The following is an 18,143-nucleotide window of genomic DNA, read 5'->3' on the forward strand; positions in this document are numbered from 1 at the left end:
CCTAATGGTTTTCTTAATTGGTCAAAATGTTCATGAAGTTTATGCAAAAAAATACATGCTTGGAAAAAAAAAAGGTAAGAAGAGTTAGAATGGGTAAGAGAATTTCTTTACTAGATAATAGAAGATGCTTTATAACAAATGTAAAGTCAAATCAGGATGGTTTTGTATAGACTAATAGATCAGTACAGCAGCATATAGAACCAGAATTTAGTCCCAAAATATATGAAAATTTTTATGCGTGACAAGATTATACTTTAGATAAACATGTAAAAAAGATTGGCACAACTGGTTTCTGTTAGGAAGAAGATAATTTGAACCTCTATCTCATACAACATAAAGAAATAAATTTGAGGTGGATTAAAAATTTGTAAAGTGACTAAAATTTTAAGAGGAAAGAGTCTTATATGTACAATACTAGGGCAGGGAGACTATCTTAAATAAGTCTGGAAACCCAGAAACTATAGAAGAAAAGATGAACATTTTGCTATGTAATAATTATTTCAACCATAAAATGAAACAGATACCTTAAACAAAGGACTCATAAATTAATAAGAAAAGAACAAAAAAAACTCCAGATGAAAAATATCAAAGAATATTGCTTACAGAAAAACAAATGGCCCACACACAAAAAGATATTTAGATCTGTCAGTAGTCAGAGAAATTAATTAAAGTAATTAGATATTTTATACCCATCAGATTGAAAAAAGAATCATATACGTATTGATGGTGGTAATGTGAAGGGAATACATCTTATGCACTGTTGATAAAAATGTGGATTGTCACAGCCATCTTTTTGGAAATGTATTAAAAATTAAAAACATACAGACCCTTTACCTACTGTCCCCACACTGGGAATATTTTTAAGAGAAATGGAAGCATTTAATGGGAATAACATGAACATGTTAAAATATGTGTACAGAAGTACTTATTTTAACATTTTTAATGTCCCCATTCCTCCCCCCAAAAAGAGAAGGGTCTTGAAATAAAAGAAATGGTCCATCAGTAGCAGAATGGCAGAATAAATTATGTTATATCCACATTGTGGGACATTATGCAGCCATTAAAAAGGATGGTGAAAGGTTTACAATTGACTTTGAAGGATTTCTATAAGGTGTTGATACTGAAAAAAGCCAGATGCAGAAAAATTTGTGTACGTGTGCGTTTTCATTCCATTCTTGTAAAACAGTGACCAAAAAAACCGTGTATGCGTGTATATGTATACGTAGATGTGTTTTTATTTATCTATGTGGGATTGTATGGCTGAAAAAAATTTAGAAGGATACATCCTATGTGTACACGATTTATATCAGAGGGATGGGGAAGTTCTAACATAGGCAAGGAGTCAAAGATTGGGAGAGTTGGCAAGGGAAGAACAAGAGGGGAAATTTTAATATAAAGCACAGAATATCACACTTACGCATGTGCAACTTAAATGTACATAAAAGTATAAATTACATGTTTAAAAATTTGAAGGTCAGTTGAAAACAACTGTCAATGAATAGATTATAAAAACAAGCAGACACTTCACAGTGGATGAGATTGTGGGCCCAGAACAATGTAGGACACTGAAGAGTATTCTCTGTGGGTTAAAGCTATTCTTGTAACCATTCTCGTTGAAGGTTATTACCAGTTCCTTAGCTTCGAGAACTGGAAACTGATAATGGAAATAGTAAATTGTTTATAGATCTAAAACAAACAAACAAACAAACCAAAACTCCAGCAATATATCAGAAGATGCATTCTTTTCACCAGGTAGTGAGAAGTTACATTGGAAGAAAATCAGATCCACTGATCGTAGCTGAACAAGAGTAGCCTCATTTGTATTATTATAGTTGTGCAATACAGTTAAACCAGTTGCTTGGAGTAGGATTATTTTACAGTGTTAAGGACAAAACTTAAGTGAATGTATATTAATATATATCAGTACTTAAATGCTATTTTAAATACCTTTTTCCCCCCAATTCATCGCATCATTGAAGGTATTGATAACAGAACATGGCGACTTGGGAAACGGAAAGTTTTTGGATCCCAAAAACAGAATCTGTTTCAAATTTGATCACTTAAGAAAGGAAGCAACTGATCCAAGGCCATATGAAGCAGAAAATGCAGTTGAATCATGGAGAACTTCAGTAGAAACTGCTCTGCGAGCTTATGTAAAAGAACATTATCCAAATGGGGTCTGCACTGTAAGTTATCAATATGCGTATTTTTCTTTTGTCTTATGTAAATATGACATTGTTTTTCTGATCTCCTGAAATCTGTAACTTACAGAACTGACATTTTATAACTTGCCATTGTTTTTTTTCCCTGAAGTAAATATTTCTAAGAATGTTTTTTCAAGAAACTCTAAATAGTATATTATGATTGCCCAAAATGGAAAAATGGTTGTACCTTGAATTAAATCCAAGTAGAAATTGTCATACATTGATTAGAGCATTATGCTATAAGATTCTTTAATCTCATGTTAGTAACTCATCTCAGGAAGTTTAGATCAAACTTCCTTTCAAGATCTTCGAACAAATTATTTGGAAGTGGAATCATGTCCTTGCCTGTCTTATAATCAAGTCTCTTTTTTTAATGTGGTTCTTTCATAGGTTTAACCTGTTTTTATATTTTCAGTATGAAATATGGTAGAAATTAGGAGCGCTTTTTTTTTTCTTTTTTTTATAAGATTGTTCGTACCCAGGTAGGCTTTTCAGGCTCCCTCCCCTCCCCCAGTTTGTTTGTATTTCTTTGATCTTTTCCATAGCCAGAGATATCTTTTGAAATACAGATCAGATCATGAAAATCCCGTGCTGGAAATCATTCAAAGATTTTCCATTACACTTAGGATAGAATCGAGGCTTCTAAACATGGCTTTCACAGCCTTCTGGACCTGGCCTCTGCCTACCTCTAGAACCTAAGGTTACCATATATCCTGGTTTATACTTGCTGTCCCAACATAATTATTAATATTACCAGTAGCATCCCATTGCACTCTCAGAAATTTTCTGGTTAGGACAAATTCATATGATCCCCTTAAGTATTTGTAAAATACTTTACAAATTCCTTGAATTATAACCTTGTTCATTAGGATTATTTTGGAAGAGTAACTCAAGAATAGGTAGTTAGGTTATGTTAACTTATTTGCTCCTGGAGGGTTGAAAGGTACAAATTATCCATGGCTTTTAAAGCAGTAAACAAGAGGTGAAATAACATCATTACACCATCACGGGCATTCTCTTAAGGACCTTTTTTGGTTTTAAGTTAACTTTCTCACCTCTGTCCTAATACTTTGTAAAATGACTGAAGAAATGACAACCTCTAAGATTGTGAAGAAAACAAAGATGATAATCACAGTGTAGGTCCAGTGGAAATAGCCAGATTGGTATCTATATGTTTAAAATAAATTGTCTACACTTCTCGTGATACCTGTTTTTGGAATGAAAAGTATGGTATGTCTAAGATGTTTGTGAATATTTTTAGAGTATAATAATGAGTTTTACTTTATGAATTTTGTGCTTTTTTATGATTCACTAAGAATTTATGATCATAAGTTTACATGTTTGAGTACTTGTTTTTCTAATTACTATATTAGAATGATGACCTACTCTGTATTCTTTTATATGTTCCTCCCGAAGTGCTATACAATTTTTTTAATGCAGATTTTTTTTTTGCAGATGTTTAAAGCTAAATATTCTGTGGCCCTGAATTTACTCTTCTCTTTATTTTCTTTGCCATTAAGGTATATGGTAAAAAAATAGATGGACAGCAAACCATTATTGCATGCATAGAAAGCCATCAGTTCCAAGCAAAAAACTTTTGGTAAGTTAAAATTTTGTATTTTGGGGAATTTTGGCATTTATATCCTTTGTAGTCCTTGTTTTATTGGTTGGACCTGTACCTTGTTTGTGTATAAGTGCAATCTAAACATAAAACTTTAGCCTTTTGATATAAGAAAGGTATTTGCTCCATAATCAGCATAATTATTTAAAGGTAGAGGTAAATGTATTGACACTCAGTGAATAAGAGCGTGGGATTGCATCGAGTGTTTTTAGAGACTTGCAAGCAGCATCCTAAGGGAACATTTGTGCCTGCGAGCAGACCAGTTGGCAGGCCCATATGCTCTTTCTGTGAAGGGATTGTTCCTGAATGAGATTTATATGGGAGAGGAGGACAGAGGTAATTATAAAGGGAAAGAACAATGATTTTTCTAGTGAACTTTGGGGGCTCTGAAGTAGATGTTTTCATGTGGATTGCTTTGTGCTTTGTTGGCCATGTAAGAAAGTAATGACATGTTTTATACAGTGAGGCAGATTACAGTACTAATTTCATTTTAATTAAATTATAAGTTTGTAATCAATTTGTTGATTATTTCTTATAAAAGTCCAGTCCCCTAAAGCACTGACTTTCCTTATTATCTTGGACCTTTGACAAGTTGTTGAGCCTTTGTAGTTTTAGACAAGACTATTTCTGAGACACCTTTTTAAAATTCCGAGACTCTACAAGACTTTATAAATTCAGAATTGAATGAAATCTTCACCTTTATCCTCTTTTTTTGTTAATACGTGCTAAGATCATCAGAGTAAGTATAGTCATAATATTTGACTTGTTTAGCCAGGTTGGTTGGTTGTGCTCTTGAGGGTAAAGGAAGAGGTATCAAACCCCTATGGACTAATTTGGTTCATGGCCCAAGATTGCTCCACTATTTAACCATCTTAGAAATAAATACAAAGTTTTACAAGGTTAACCAAGAACATCTGGAGAAATGCAGATCCATTATCACTGAAGGAAAGTCAATTCCATATGTAAACATACGCCTTAATGACAGGCTGCAGTTACCTAAAGATCCTGGTATATAAAGTTACTTTTTTGGACTTAATAAAAGTGTAGTTTCTCCATTTTAGGCATAAAAACTTGGAGCAGTAACCTACATCCTAAAGAAAGAAATCTATTAAGTTATGCAATTTGTGCCAAGATACGTATCATAAAATCAGTCTTGTTGAGATTAAACTATTAAAGGAAAATTCTTGTTACTAAGTTTCACTAATATATATTGGAGATGTTATAGTTAATTTACTAATCAGTTTTCAAAAATAGAATTTATTTGAGCTTTAGCATATGTAAAAGGAAGATGTTTGTCTTGAGCTCTCTATTCTCACTTATTTATTTCACATATCTGAATTTTTCTCCTAAACCACCACAATGAACATTACATTATGGAAGTTAAAAGTGACATCCACTTTTTAGAAGAGATAAATTCTAAATGACATTCAAAGTGCTAGATATCATATATCACAATAATCTCAGTAAAAATCTAAATATTTTGGTACAAAGAAATATACTTCAGTTCCCTTAAATACAGATAGAATAAAAATCTAAAGTTATTAGTCATGGACATTTAATAGATTTCAGTAGGACATTCTCTTCTTGGTCTGTACTGTTTCCCTAATGTCTAGCAGTATGGGAGTCTTAATAAGTGTTTGTTGAATAAATACACATTTGTAATTACAGTGTTAATAGAAGAAAAGGGAAGAATATAAATAAAGGCTAGGACTTCTCGATTGTTTACTCCATTGATAAAAGTGTATGACTCAGTATCATTTACCATTACTATATAGCAGTAAGGCCTTTGGAAGGATTTTTTGAAATAGTCTTAAGTTGGTACCATTACTAGATTTGGAATTCCTTTTTTCTTTTTGTAAGCAGAGTTTATGTATGTATATTGTCATAATAAATCAGAAATGTATATGCTTAGAACTTACTAGTGCTCAATACTAATACCTAAATAAAAGGAATAACTTCTTTTGGAATCACGAAATAAAAATAAATAGACCTAGGTTCTTTTTCCAACTGAGCTACTGATGGATAATTTTGGATGTCACTGAAAATCAAGGCATCATATAAAATTCAGTTTTATTTTGTAGGTCATACACATTGTTCTAATGATAGTACTTTTCACATGTTAAGTGATAACTTTAGGTATGAGAGTTACTCTCATTTTGTGGATTTTCATAGTAGGGTAGATTGCAAGAATATTATAAGGAACCCAGAAGTAATTTTACAGCAAAGCCAGTATAGTGATCCGTTAACTCTGTGACTATTTCAGAAACATATGCTACTGTTCAAAAAAACCTAACAGGTATAAACTTGCATTTCAAAATATGTGTTTAGCATACAAAGAGCAAATAGAGGTAGAATGAAAGTTGCCATGAAAAGGGGAAAAAAAGGATAAAATTCATTAACTGGGAGACAAAAACGAGTAACAACATATTGGTTGCTTGTTTATAATGTCACAGTTTTCTGCCATTAATATGTGTTAATTTGAACACCAAAAGTCATTTTGAGAAGTGAGAGGAGGATGTGCTTTTATGTGGAAATTTAATCCTAAAACTGGAATATAAAAATTCTGACACTTACAACTCTTTATATAAAGCTTTTCTCTTTCCAGAGATCAAAACCTTTAAAATACCGTATTACTACCCATTCTTTTTTAAATTATTTGGTACTTTGTATTATTCAGTGATGTCAGGCTGCGTTGACTGTGTTTGTGAAAACCCCTGGTAATCTGAACATTTGTTCAGTTTATTATTTATTTTTTTTATTGAAGTATGGACACACAGTGTTACATTTCAGGTGTATAATATAATGATCCGACAAGTTTGTAGTTATGCTGCGCTCACCACAAGTGTAACTGTCATCTATCACAATACAACGTCATTATAATACATCTAACTATAGTCCCTATTTTTATCCTTTTATCGCCTTATTCATTCCATAACTAGAAGCCTGTATCTCCCATTCCCCTTCACCTATTTATTCAGTTTATTCTTAATTAAAGCATAAGTATGTCAGTTGTGAAGAAGTAGCTTAAAATTTTTCTCCAAAAGTAGCTTATATAATTTAGTTTTGAACTGTTTTTTAAGCCTTAGCTTTAGAATTCTTTAGTTGCATCCATCGTATAAGTCTTTTCTTACCAATAGGATGAAGATGAAATGTAGCTCATAACTGAACTTAATCCTTTGATTCTTTTAAATATTTCAGTGATTAAAAAAATGAATATCCAGCATCCGTCCCCCACACTCTCATACTGTAGCATTAAATTTAAATCTGGAACTTAAAATTTATTCAAATTATTTTCCCTACCTTATTTACAGCTGCTGTTTTTATTTTTAAGGAATGGTCGTTGGAGGTCAGAGTGGAAGTTTACAATCACCCCTTCAACCACTCAGGTGGTTGGCATCTTGAAAATTCAGGTACGAAATAAAAAGAATTTGTTTACTGATCTCTAGATGATTCTGAACAGGGAAACAACTAATTCATAAATTTACTTTTTCTCAGTACACAATAACCATTTCTTTTCTAGATCTATGTTTTGAGCTATTGGGAAAAGCAAGTAGTGTTGATTTCATCTTTCAAATAACCTTGCAGTTCATTCCCTAGTCATCAAAAATATGCAAGGATAGCTTACAGATTTTAAAAACACAGCTAAAATTAGATGCTACCATTTGGTCTGCTCTTCAAACAATTTGTTCATCCAAGCATCCTCTGAGTTTGAGTTGTGCTGTTCTGTCTCCTGAATTGGGTGGAATTGGGTGAGGTATAATATTAATATATATATAATTATATAGATGTATAAATATATATTTATTATGTGTGTATATTAATGTATGTATATATGATATTTATCCTTTAAGTATCTTCTTATTCGCATTTGGTTTCTTATAAGAAACCCACAGTAATTGAATTCTTTGACTCATTTAATATAAACTCAAATGTTCATGTAGAAGAACATTTGATAAATAAGACTAAGTATTTGAATATAAATATTACTAAACAAGTTAAAGGAAAAGACTGACCAATCTTTTCCTATCTTGGTTCACTTACTATCTTGGTTCAGTACATTTCATTTAACTATCGTGAAAGGTATTGTGCTAGAAGCCATAAAGGAATAAAGATAAATCAGATACTGCTGCTCTATCATCTGAATCCACTATACATTTCTAGTCTTTATCCTATTGCTTTTATGTCTTGTTATGACTGTCCATTAGGGGCTAGAGAATAGGGCTAAGAGTGTGGGTTTTGAAAGCAGACTGCCTGAGTTTGAATCCCAGCTCTGTTATTATTTGTATGACAACAGGAAGTCATTTAATATTAGCTGTTTTTGCTTGTTTCCTCATGAATCTAAAAAAGAAAACAGCAATGCAAAGCTCATATGATTGTTTGAAGATTAGTTGATACGGGCAAAATGTTTAGAACAGAGCCAAACATGAAGTGCTTGATGAATGATGACCATTACAGTTGACATTATTCTTTTCTTCAGTTGGGCCTTAGTAGCTTTCACCTGGATAATTTCTAAAATGGTGCCTCTGCTGAGCCAAAGCTGGTTGAGAGCTGGGATTGTCTGATTCACAGTTCTGTCTTCATCACTTAGCTTGATGCCTAGCATATAATTGTTATTTTGTTGAATTTCTGGACCCTTTGCCATCCCCCAATCTATTTTTCACATTGCCATTATCACAAAGTTGATTTTTAAAAATTTATATCTGGATATGTTACTTTCTTTCTTAAGATCACTCTCACTTACTAGATAGTCCAGACATACTTGCATGGCACACAAGGCCCAGAGTTGACTTGTCTTTACCTGTTTCTCCATCCACTCTTCTCCCTCCCCAGTCTCATACACATTCCAGCCATAAGTACCTTCAAGCCTTTCTACAGTATGCTATTCTCTACACTCAGTTTCCTTATCATCCCTGGTTTAATTGTTGTCATACTTACATTGCTAAACCCAAGTATAGTTGCCTCTTTTTGAAATCCTTTTTAAATCTCAGAGAGTCTCAGGACTCTCAGTGCCTCGAGACTCTCTATGTACTTTGTACATGCCTCTTACTGTGTTGTACTGAAAAATAAGGCCAGGAACTCTTTTTAAAAGCTGTGCATCTCTAGAACTTTCTGTAGTAGCAGGCATGTACTCAGCAGCTAGTATTTATTGAATGAATTCATGTCTGAGTTTGAGGAATTAAATGGTTGGTAGAAATGCACAAAAGAGGAATGATATTTGGGAGGGGAATATGGTAAGCTCAGTTTTGGAAATCTGGAGTTTAGGTATCAGTAGAATATCTATTAGGTAGAAATATCCTGAGTCAGGTCAGTGGAGGGCTTGCCTTAGTAATTACAGGAAATGCAAATTAGTCTGCTCACTAGACTGAGGGGAGAAAGAGTTTGAAAGGTCAGGACCTCAGTGGAGAAGTCTGGGTTTAGAGGTAAAATTGGTAGTTATTTGCACTGATGTGATTGTGAAGCCATGAAGATCTTGATGATTCCTGTAATGTGTGGTTTCTGTAATTTCTTTTTCTAATAGGTTCATTATTATGAAGATGGTAATGTCCAGTTAGTGAGTCATAAAGATATACAAGATTCCCTAACAGTGTCTGTAAGTAATTAATTTCAAAATAAAATTTTGACAATCTAATACTTCTATAAAACCAGAACAGTTTTGGAATTAACATTTTAAGTAATATTTCTGCTTCAGATTAAAGTGTTTTCAAATAGATTAAAGATGGTAAGTTAACTGGAAGTCTGTATGTAACTTTTTTTAAACAACTTTATTGGTATAATTCACATACCATTCAATTCACCCATTTAAAGTATAAAATTCCATGTTTTTTAGTATATTCACAGGACTGTGCAATCACCGCAATCTTAATTTCAAATGTTTTGGTCTTCCAGAAACCCTGTACCCAATAGCAGTCACTCCCCATCTGTCTGCCCTACCAACCCTTCCCCAAAACCCTCCTCAGCCCTAGGCAACTGTGAATTTACCTTTTAACTCCATGGATTTGCTTATTCTGGACATTTCATATAAATGGAATCCTGTAATATGTGGTCTTTTGAGACTTTTTTTCACTTAGCATAATGTTTTCAGTGTTTACCAATGTTGGAGCATGGATCAGTACATTATTCCTTTTTATTCTGAAATAATAGTCCATATATACCACACTGCATTTATCCATTTATCAGTTGAACTGACATTCATGTTGTTTTTTACTTTTTTGCTGCTGTGAACTATTGTGTACTATTTTTTGTGTAGACATTGTTTTCATTTTTCTGTTTTAATTTGTCTTTGGTGGCAGTGGAATTGCTGGGGTGTATGTAGTTCTGTATTTAACCTTTTGAAGAACTGTTGCCAGACTATTTCCAAAGTGGCTGCACCATTTTACATTTCCATCAGTTGTCTACGAGGGTTGCAGTTTTTCCATGTCTTCACCAAAACTTATGGCTGTCTCTTTGATTATAGCCGTCCTGTTTGGTATAAAGAGATATCTTATTGTGGTTTTTATTTACATTTTCCTGATGGATAATGATGTTGAGCATCTTTTCATATATTATTGTTTATTTGTATATCTTCTTCAGGAAAATGTCGATTCAGATCGTTTGTCTATTTCTTAATTGGTTATTTGTGTTTTTATTGTTGAGTTGTAATTGTTGCTTATATATTGTGAATACAAGTCCTGTATCAGATATAGGATTTGCAAATATTTTCTCCCATTCTATGTGTTGCTTCACTTTCTTGATTTTTATCATTTGCAGAACAAGAGATTTTAGTTTGGATGTAGTCCAATTTATTTTTTTGTTGTTACTTGTGCTTTTGGTATATTAATAGAAACCATTGCCTAACCCAAGGTCATGAAGATTTACTCCATGGTTTTTGTCTAAGAATTTTGTAGTTTTAGCTCTTTAATTTAGGTCTGTGATTCTGTACTCAACTTTTAAACTCTATTGTATTTTTCCCTTCTACCTGAATTATTTAATGAAGTTTTTCTAAGTTCAGCTTTCAAGTTCAAGAAACTTTGAACTTGGTTTTATTTCCCCACATAGTTCTCTCACACATTCTTTCCATTACACATGCCCCTATTCCTTTCTGGGATTTTTTTTTGCCCCAGTGATATTAATAATATACATTAATAGTTACATTTATATTTTCCCATAAACATTTGTGTTGTATATCTAAAAGTGCCAATATATTATAAACATCAACTGCTAATATACAAAATTAGCTAAACTACAAATATAAAGAAGAGTTAATTTTTAATTTAAGAAAGTATTTGATTTAACATTAAGAAACGTGTGTGAATGTGTAAGGCCAGATGCTACCTGGGAAGAGAAGAGAGCTGGTATTTAAGAAAATGTTTCACTAGCACTTAGGTGATTTCTGTCTTTATGCTAATTGTTACTTGCAAAATTCTCCGGTAAAAGAAACTAATGTCTGGTTTTCCATGAGACACGGTGTTTGGTATTGTTTTATAACACGTGCATACATGTAACATTATTTGCATAACAAGGTACTTGGTACTATCTTCTCTAGTTTGACACTGAGCAAAGATTCTTCCTAAAAGACAGTTGTCTACAAAATTACAGACTATGGAGTTGCTGAGAGGTGGTCATAGTAATTAAAGTTGACCAATGCACCTTTTGTGCTGCTTTTTAGAAATGGATTTTTTACTTTATTTTATAGGGTTTTCTTTTCTTTCTTTCTTTCCTTTTTTTTTTTTTAAACTGTTTTTGGACAGAAAAATGCACGTTTTATGGAAGTACAAATACATATGTGTAAATATATAAAACATATAAAGTAAGATATTAGAGAATTTTACATTAACACTGTTTTATGAAAAAGTCTAAATTTCTATTAACTTTTTTACTGTTAGGAAAAAAGCAAAGAAATCCATATATTGGAATATTAAAATTTTTCCAGAAAATATTTAGACACTACAATAAATTCAGTTTAAACTTTAAAATAAGCTTTTCCTAATGTTTTTAAAATGTATTGTTATGGCGGTAAATACTGTTGATAATGTTTAGATACAGTCATTAATTAGAAATTTATGACTAACTTCTTACCTGTAAAGATTGTTGAATTCATGTTAAGTGTTATAATTGAATTTTTCATCAATATGGATTATTAAGACTTTGCTTTCCTTAAACAGTGGAACCAGGCTCGTTCTGTAGACTTTTAAAATATTTTTGCCCTTGGACTTATTTAGAATAACTGATCTTACAATATTTTCACTTTGTCATAATTTTTATGTTATTTATTAAACTATAGTAAAGCATTAACTATACATATATTGACACACTCATTTGAAAATAAAAGTGGTGTACACAAAAGTAAACTCAAAATGGATTAAAGACCTAAATGTGAAGCCTGAAACCATAAAAATCCTAGAAGAGAACACAGTCATTAATTTTTTTGACCTTGGCAGTAGGAATATTTTTCAAAGTATGTCTCCTAAGGCAAAATAAATTACTGGGACTACATCAGATAAAAAGGTTTTGTACAGTGAAGGAAACCAGCAACAAAACAAAAAGGCAACCTATTGAATGGCAGAAGATATTTGCAAATGATATATTTGATTAGGAGTTAATATCCAAAATATATAAAGAACTTAGAGAGGGGGTGCCTGGGTGGTTCAGCTGATTAAGCATCTGCCTTCAGCTCAGGTCACGATCCCAGAGTCCTGGGATCGAGCCCCACATCAGGCTTCCCTCCTCAGTGAGGAACCTGCTTCTCCCTCTCCCTCTGCCTGCTGCTCCCCCTACTTGTGCTCTCTCTCCCTCTCTGTCAATAAATAAATATAATCTAAAAAAAAAAAGAAAAAGAACTTAGACAATTAAACAGCAAAAAAATAAAACAGTCTGATTAAAAAATGGGCAGAGGACCTGAACAGACATCTTTTTTAAAGAAGACATACAGATAGCCAACAGACACATGAAGAGATTCTCAGCATCACTAATCATCAAGGAAATGCAAATCAATACCACAATGATATATCACCTTTCACCTGTCAGGATGCTAAAATCAAAAAGACAAGAAATAATTAGTGTTGGCAAGGATGTGGAGGAAAAGGAACCCTCATGCATTGTTGGTAGGAATGCAAACTAGTGTAGCCACTGTGGAAAATGATATGGAAGTTCCTGAGAATCTTAAAAATAGGAATACCATATGATTCAATAATTTCACTGCTGGATATTTACCCAAAGAGAATGAAAACACTAATTAGAAAAGATACAGGAGGGGCGCCTGGGTGGCTCAGTCGTTAAGCATCTGCCTACAGCTCAGGGTGTGATCCTGGAGTTCTGGGATCGAGCCCCACGTCAGGCTCTTCCGCTGGGAGCCTGCTTCTTTCTCTCCCACTCCTCCTGCTTGTGTTCCCTCTCTCGCTGGCTGTCTCTGTCAACTAAATAAATAAAATCTTTAAAAAAAAAAAAAAGGATACAGGAATGTTTATTGCAACATTATTTACAATAGACAAGATATGGAAGCACTTGAAGTATCCACTAATAGATGAATGGATAAGGAGGATGGGGGGGTACATGCACATACATAACTGTGTTTTTACAGTTATACTCACACAGTGGAATATTACACAGCCATAAAAAAGGATGTGGGTTTTGTTTGTTTTTTGTATTGTTTTGTTTTTTTGCTATGTACAACAACATGGTTGGACCTAGAGGGTATTACACTAAGTGAAATAAGTCAGATGGAGAAAGTCAGATACCATATGATTTCGCTCATCTGTGGAATTAAGAAAAAAATGAATAAACAAAAAGCATATATAAATATAGAGAACAAACTGATAGTTGCCAGAGGGAGCTGGGGTGGGGGAAGGGCAAAATGGTGAAACGGAGTGGAAAATACAGGCTTCTAGTTATGGAATGAATAAGTCATGGGAATAAAAGGCACAGAATAAGAAACATAATGATACTGTAATAGCATTGTATGTTGACAGATGGTAACTACACTGTGAGCTTAGCATAATGCATAAACTTGTTAAATCACTATGTTGTACAGCTGAAACTACTGTAACTTTGTCAGTTATACTCAAAAAAATTCAAAACTTAAAAGAAATAGTGTAGTCTAAATTACTATTTACTTTTGGTTATGTTTTTTATTCAGAATGAGGTGCAGACAGCAAAAGAATTTATAAAGATTGTAGAAGCTGCAGAAAATGAATACCAGGTATGTTTTTCAAAAATATTATATGATTTATATTTGCCTTAAATAATGATATAGCCTGAATTTTTTTCATTTGTTTCACTATAATAAAACATAGGGTTTTTTTTTTATTTTTTGTTTATTTGCTTGTTTTTAATTCAGTGGCAAATTTATGAAAATGTGACCAAAACTCAGTTTTAGCCAACTGTAATTTCTGAGTGTTAGTCACAACATGCCAAGATTTTAAATGGTTACTTTGTTCTTGATTGGAAGTTTTAATTTATGAAGTATTTCCCAAAGTATTTAGATTATGTGTAATCTGTTTAGGTCTTACTTCACTTATATTATTTTTTACATGTTTTATCAGCTTCTAAACTATACTTTCGAACTCACATATTTAGTTTGTGGATTAGCCATATTAATGCTCCTTGGAAACAATAATTTATAGAATTGTTCTTAGTGAAATAGTAAAATAGATCCAAAATGAGAATATGCAAATATTAAATCTAATTTGCAATTTCATTTCATTAAATTTAATTATTCAAAATGATTATAGGCTTTTTCTTGTAGGGGCACTTGGCTGGCTAAGTCGGTAGAGTACGTGACTCTTGAACTCACAACCGTGAAATCCAGACTTGAGCCAAGATCAGGAGTCAAATGCTTAACTGACTGAGCCACCCAGGTGGCCCTCTTAGCTGCTTTTAAACAGTTTTTAAAACCACATTGGGGTTTTTATTAGACTTTTTTTTTTTTTTTTTTATTTTTAAAAAACTGAAATAGGCTGCTTAAATAAAGGTTTTTCTAAAACATATGTGTTTTATAAATTGTTCTCTTCCTTTTATTTAAACTTTTAACTACTATTTTTCATAGACCGCCATCAGTGAGAATTATCAGACAATGTCGGACACTACCTTCAAAGCCTTACGTCGACAGTTGCCAGTTACACGCACCAAGATTGATTGGAACAAGATCCTTAGCTACAAGATTGGCAAAGAGATGCAGAATGCATAAGATGAACATTGCATGACCGGATCATTTTAATGTCTTTGCGTTAAAAAAAAAAAATCATTGCAAAAGTATTCAGAACTGTCAAGCTACCCAGTCAGATGGGCTGTTGCCATTTAAAATCACTGTAATTAATTAGTTTGGTTAGAGCACAAAGCTTAGCTAATCAACCATTATTTTTCATTTCTTTTGTTCAAAGAAGATTGAAAATCAGTTTAGTTTAAATGTCTTTTACTTTCTGTTATACCTTTCTTATAATTAAGAGGTGATGCCTCTAGTTTAATGTTAAAAGTTTTTGAAGTGTTTCAGAAATATTTTACTTATCGTAACCCTTAAATTGTTGTCTTTTGGTTTATGAAGTGGGTAACTTTTGATATTTGCCCAGTTCTTTTTAATGGGGTCAATAATGGACATTCTAGTTTAAGGTGGTTGATGGATTTAGCCATATATGCTGCTAAAGAAATTGTCTACCTTTTCCCCCTCGCCTCTTCCAGTTATGTAAGATTGAGATTAGAGGGAAAGCATTTTCTATATCAATTGTGTTTGAACCTTTCAAGAAGGTTATTTAGCTAGCTTAGTGTTTAACTAAACTTTTTTTAAACAAGGCCAAGGTCTAATGCTGTTTTGAGATTCTGAAATTAAATGAAAATACTTATTTCAGAAATGCATTAATGCTTTTTTCTTGTGACGCAAATTAGCTTGAACTCCATATGTCCCTGAGTTATTTTTATCATAAGCCACAAATGTATTATAACAAGGCAAATTGTAATATATATAATCCTGAACTCATGACCATGTCTCAGTTTATTTCTTTTCTTAGATTGAAAAGTACTGAAATTCAGTGTGACATTAAAATGAAAATTTTCCTATTTATTTGAGTAGAATATCACTTATCAGTGAGTCGTATACTATTTTAAAATACTTTCTTTGGATATTGTGATTCTTAACTGGTTGTAAATTAGAAAAGCTGGGAGTACATATGGTGTGCATTATAGTCTAAATTTTTCCATCTTCCTATGCATCATAAGCATGTTTGTAATATTTTAAAATATACATTTACTGATGCTACAGGAATTCCAAACCTGTGGTGAATGTTAGTATTTACTATAGAGAGTGGGGGTGGATTTATGGTTTCATTCAGTCGAGTATTGCTTATTATACTCCAGTGGAATCCTTTCCTCACATACTCTTGGAGATGTCTAGGCCTGGAAGTGTTTTTTTAAAAACACCACTTTTATTATGTACAATAAAATATTTCATTAGCTTGAACTGTATAGAATTTAAAAGTTTTCTCAATGAAAGCATGTTATTTAATTTCTTTTTAAAAATCAGAGTTGGGCTTTGAAAACATTGAGAATTTAATATGAAATTTGACAGTTTGGGTTAAATCGTTTTCTCTAGTTTGGTTAAATCATTTTCTGTAGTTTTGCCATATTGGGATTTCTGAAGAAATGAATTCGCAATGTTAAATATCTCTTCCCTTTTTTAAAAGACATTTTCAAAAGTCTTAGGTTGATTCTGAACTAAATACTAGGTGAATCCTTAATTGGCTGGCTCCGTATCAGTTGGACTACCATGGGTTTTTATCCCCTTAAGGTCAGTTACTTTGGCTGTTTTATGGCCTAGAATGCAATCTTGAAAATACATACATTTGTCTTTAAGGTGATGACTTAAAGGTGAAGTATAGTGGAGGCAAGGGTAAAATTAGCGGTATAGTTAGGAGGCTCGTGCAGTAATCTAGTTGAGAACAAATGCAGGCTTGGTCTGAGGTGGTAGCTATAGGCTATAGAGGTAGTGAGTTCTGGATATGCATTAAAGGTAAAATAAAAAAGATATGCCAAAATTTGGTTGTGGAATATGAGATAAAGAGAAATGTCAGAGACATTTTGGGGTTGAGAAATTGAGGGGTGGGCTGGTCAGGAGCTCACTGTTCTATTTCAAGGGGAAATACCATATAGCAGTTAGATACTGGAGACAGGAGGTAGAGGGGTCCTCTGGGCTGGAAGAGCAGGAGAGTGAATAGACCTGGGTGACAGGGTTTTGTAGCCAGACCAAATGAAGCCTAACTCAAAGTTAGTGACAATTGAGTGAGACTAGCGAGTATGGCTCTCTTAAGCATGTAGAGCTGCATGGGTGCAGGCATAGAGTAGATGAATTGAATTTAACCAAGGTTGTGGTTTTGCCAAGAGAGGCTGACTGACCAGGGGAAGAGGGGGCAAGCTTGTAATGATAGCCTGTGGAACTTAAGCTCGGTAAGGGGAGGAGGGGGATGAAGCCAGGAGGGGAGCAGAATAGTGAAAGTGTGGCACAATTGTTGATTATAGGTGTGGTTGGAGTTGGGGTACTGGAAGGGAATGATCTGGCAGTGTAGGAAATGGTGGTTAGGGTGATGTGTTTAAAACTGAGATTTTGAGGAGTTACACCTACTTGTAATGATAGTAGGATCAAAGAAGTGACTGGTTGAGGTAGGAGGGGAGAGGAGTTCAAGCAGCTGTAAAGCCTGGGGTTGCTGTGGAGTATTGAAATCAAGAATTACAGTGGAAGTAAGTATTCTGACATGAGTGCTGTTTTTCGAGACCACGCCTAGATACACATTTATAGTACATTTGTATGAGTTAAGTAAATAATATGGTACAGATACTCATGAGACTTTTCTTCATTTGGGATTTTGGAAATTAAAATGGAAACAGGAGGATTTAAAAAAGGTATTCTGGAAGTTCTGGTTCATTAAAAATGTTCTTGAAAAGTGATATTCTTAGGAAAGTAATTAAAGACAACTGTAGGTAATTCCATAGCATTTGGGTGGCACTTTCTGTGGTTAAAATCATTTTTTACTTAGTTATACCAAAAGCTTTGGAACGATGCAAGATCCTTTGAAAAGATCTTCCATGCTGTTAATCAGTTTGTGCCTTTGGCAGCTAATGGGTATGAAATATAAAGGCATATATTGCCAGCAGTTAACACAGGTGTTTGGTAATGCATATGTGTTGTGAAACATCCTAAGAAGAACGTGCATTTCTTTTCACTTCTCTAGGATAGATTATTTAAAAGCAGCATTACAGTGTACTTGCTATTCCTAAGTTGTAGTGTTTTTGTCCTTGAAACTGAAAAATTTTTAAAAGCATGACTTTGTATAGGCATCTTCACATTTGATACTCTGAGT

The 18,143-nt window shown here is 33.2% G+C and overlaps 1 protein-coding gene across 1 annotated transcript in view; it reads left to right on the top strand.

Annotated features, from left to right (window-relative positions):
• Positions 1 to 15,851, top strand: part of CAPZA2 (capping actin protein of muscle Z-line subunit alpha 2) — a 56,257-nt gene extending 40,406 nt beyond the window's left edge. Inside the window, exons 5-10 of the mRNA XM_034670953.1 lie at positions 1,980 to 2,186; positions 3,725 to 3,804; positions 7,157 to 7,235; positions 9,344 to 9,415; positions 13,937 to 13,999; positions 14,846 to 15,851. Coding sequence (XP_034526844.1) covers positions 1,980 to 2,186; positions 3,725 to 3,804; positions 7,157 to 7,235; positions 9,344 to 9,415; positions 13,937 to 13,999; positions 14,846 to 14,986 — 642 coding nt within the window. The 3' untranslated portion in view covers positions 14,987 to 15,851. The remainder of the gene's footprint in view (positions 1 to 1,979; positions 2,187 to 3,724; positions 3,805 to 7,156; positions 7,236 to 9,343; positions 9,416 to 13,936; positions 14,000 to 14,845) is intronic.
• Positions 15,852 to 18,143: the final 2,292 nt, after the last annotated feature.

The sequence above is a fragment of the Ailuropoda melanoleuca genome, chromosome 1 (genome assembly GCF_002007445.2).
Source record: "Ailuropoda melanoleuca isolate Jingjing chromosome 1, ASM200744v2, whole genome shotgun sequence".
Classification (NCBI taxonomy): domain Eukaryota; kingdom Metazoa; phylum Chordata; class Mammalia; order Carnivora; family Ursidae; genus Ailuropoda; species Ailuropoda melanoleuca.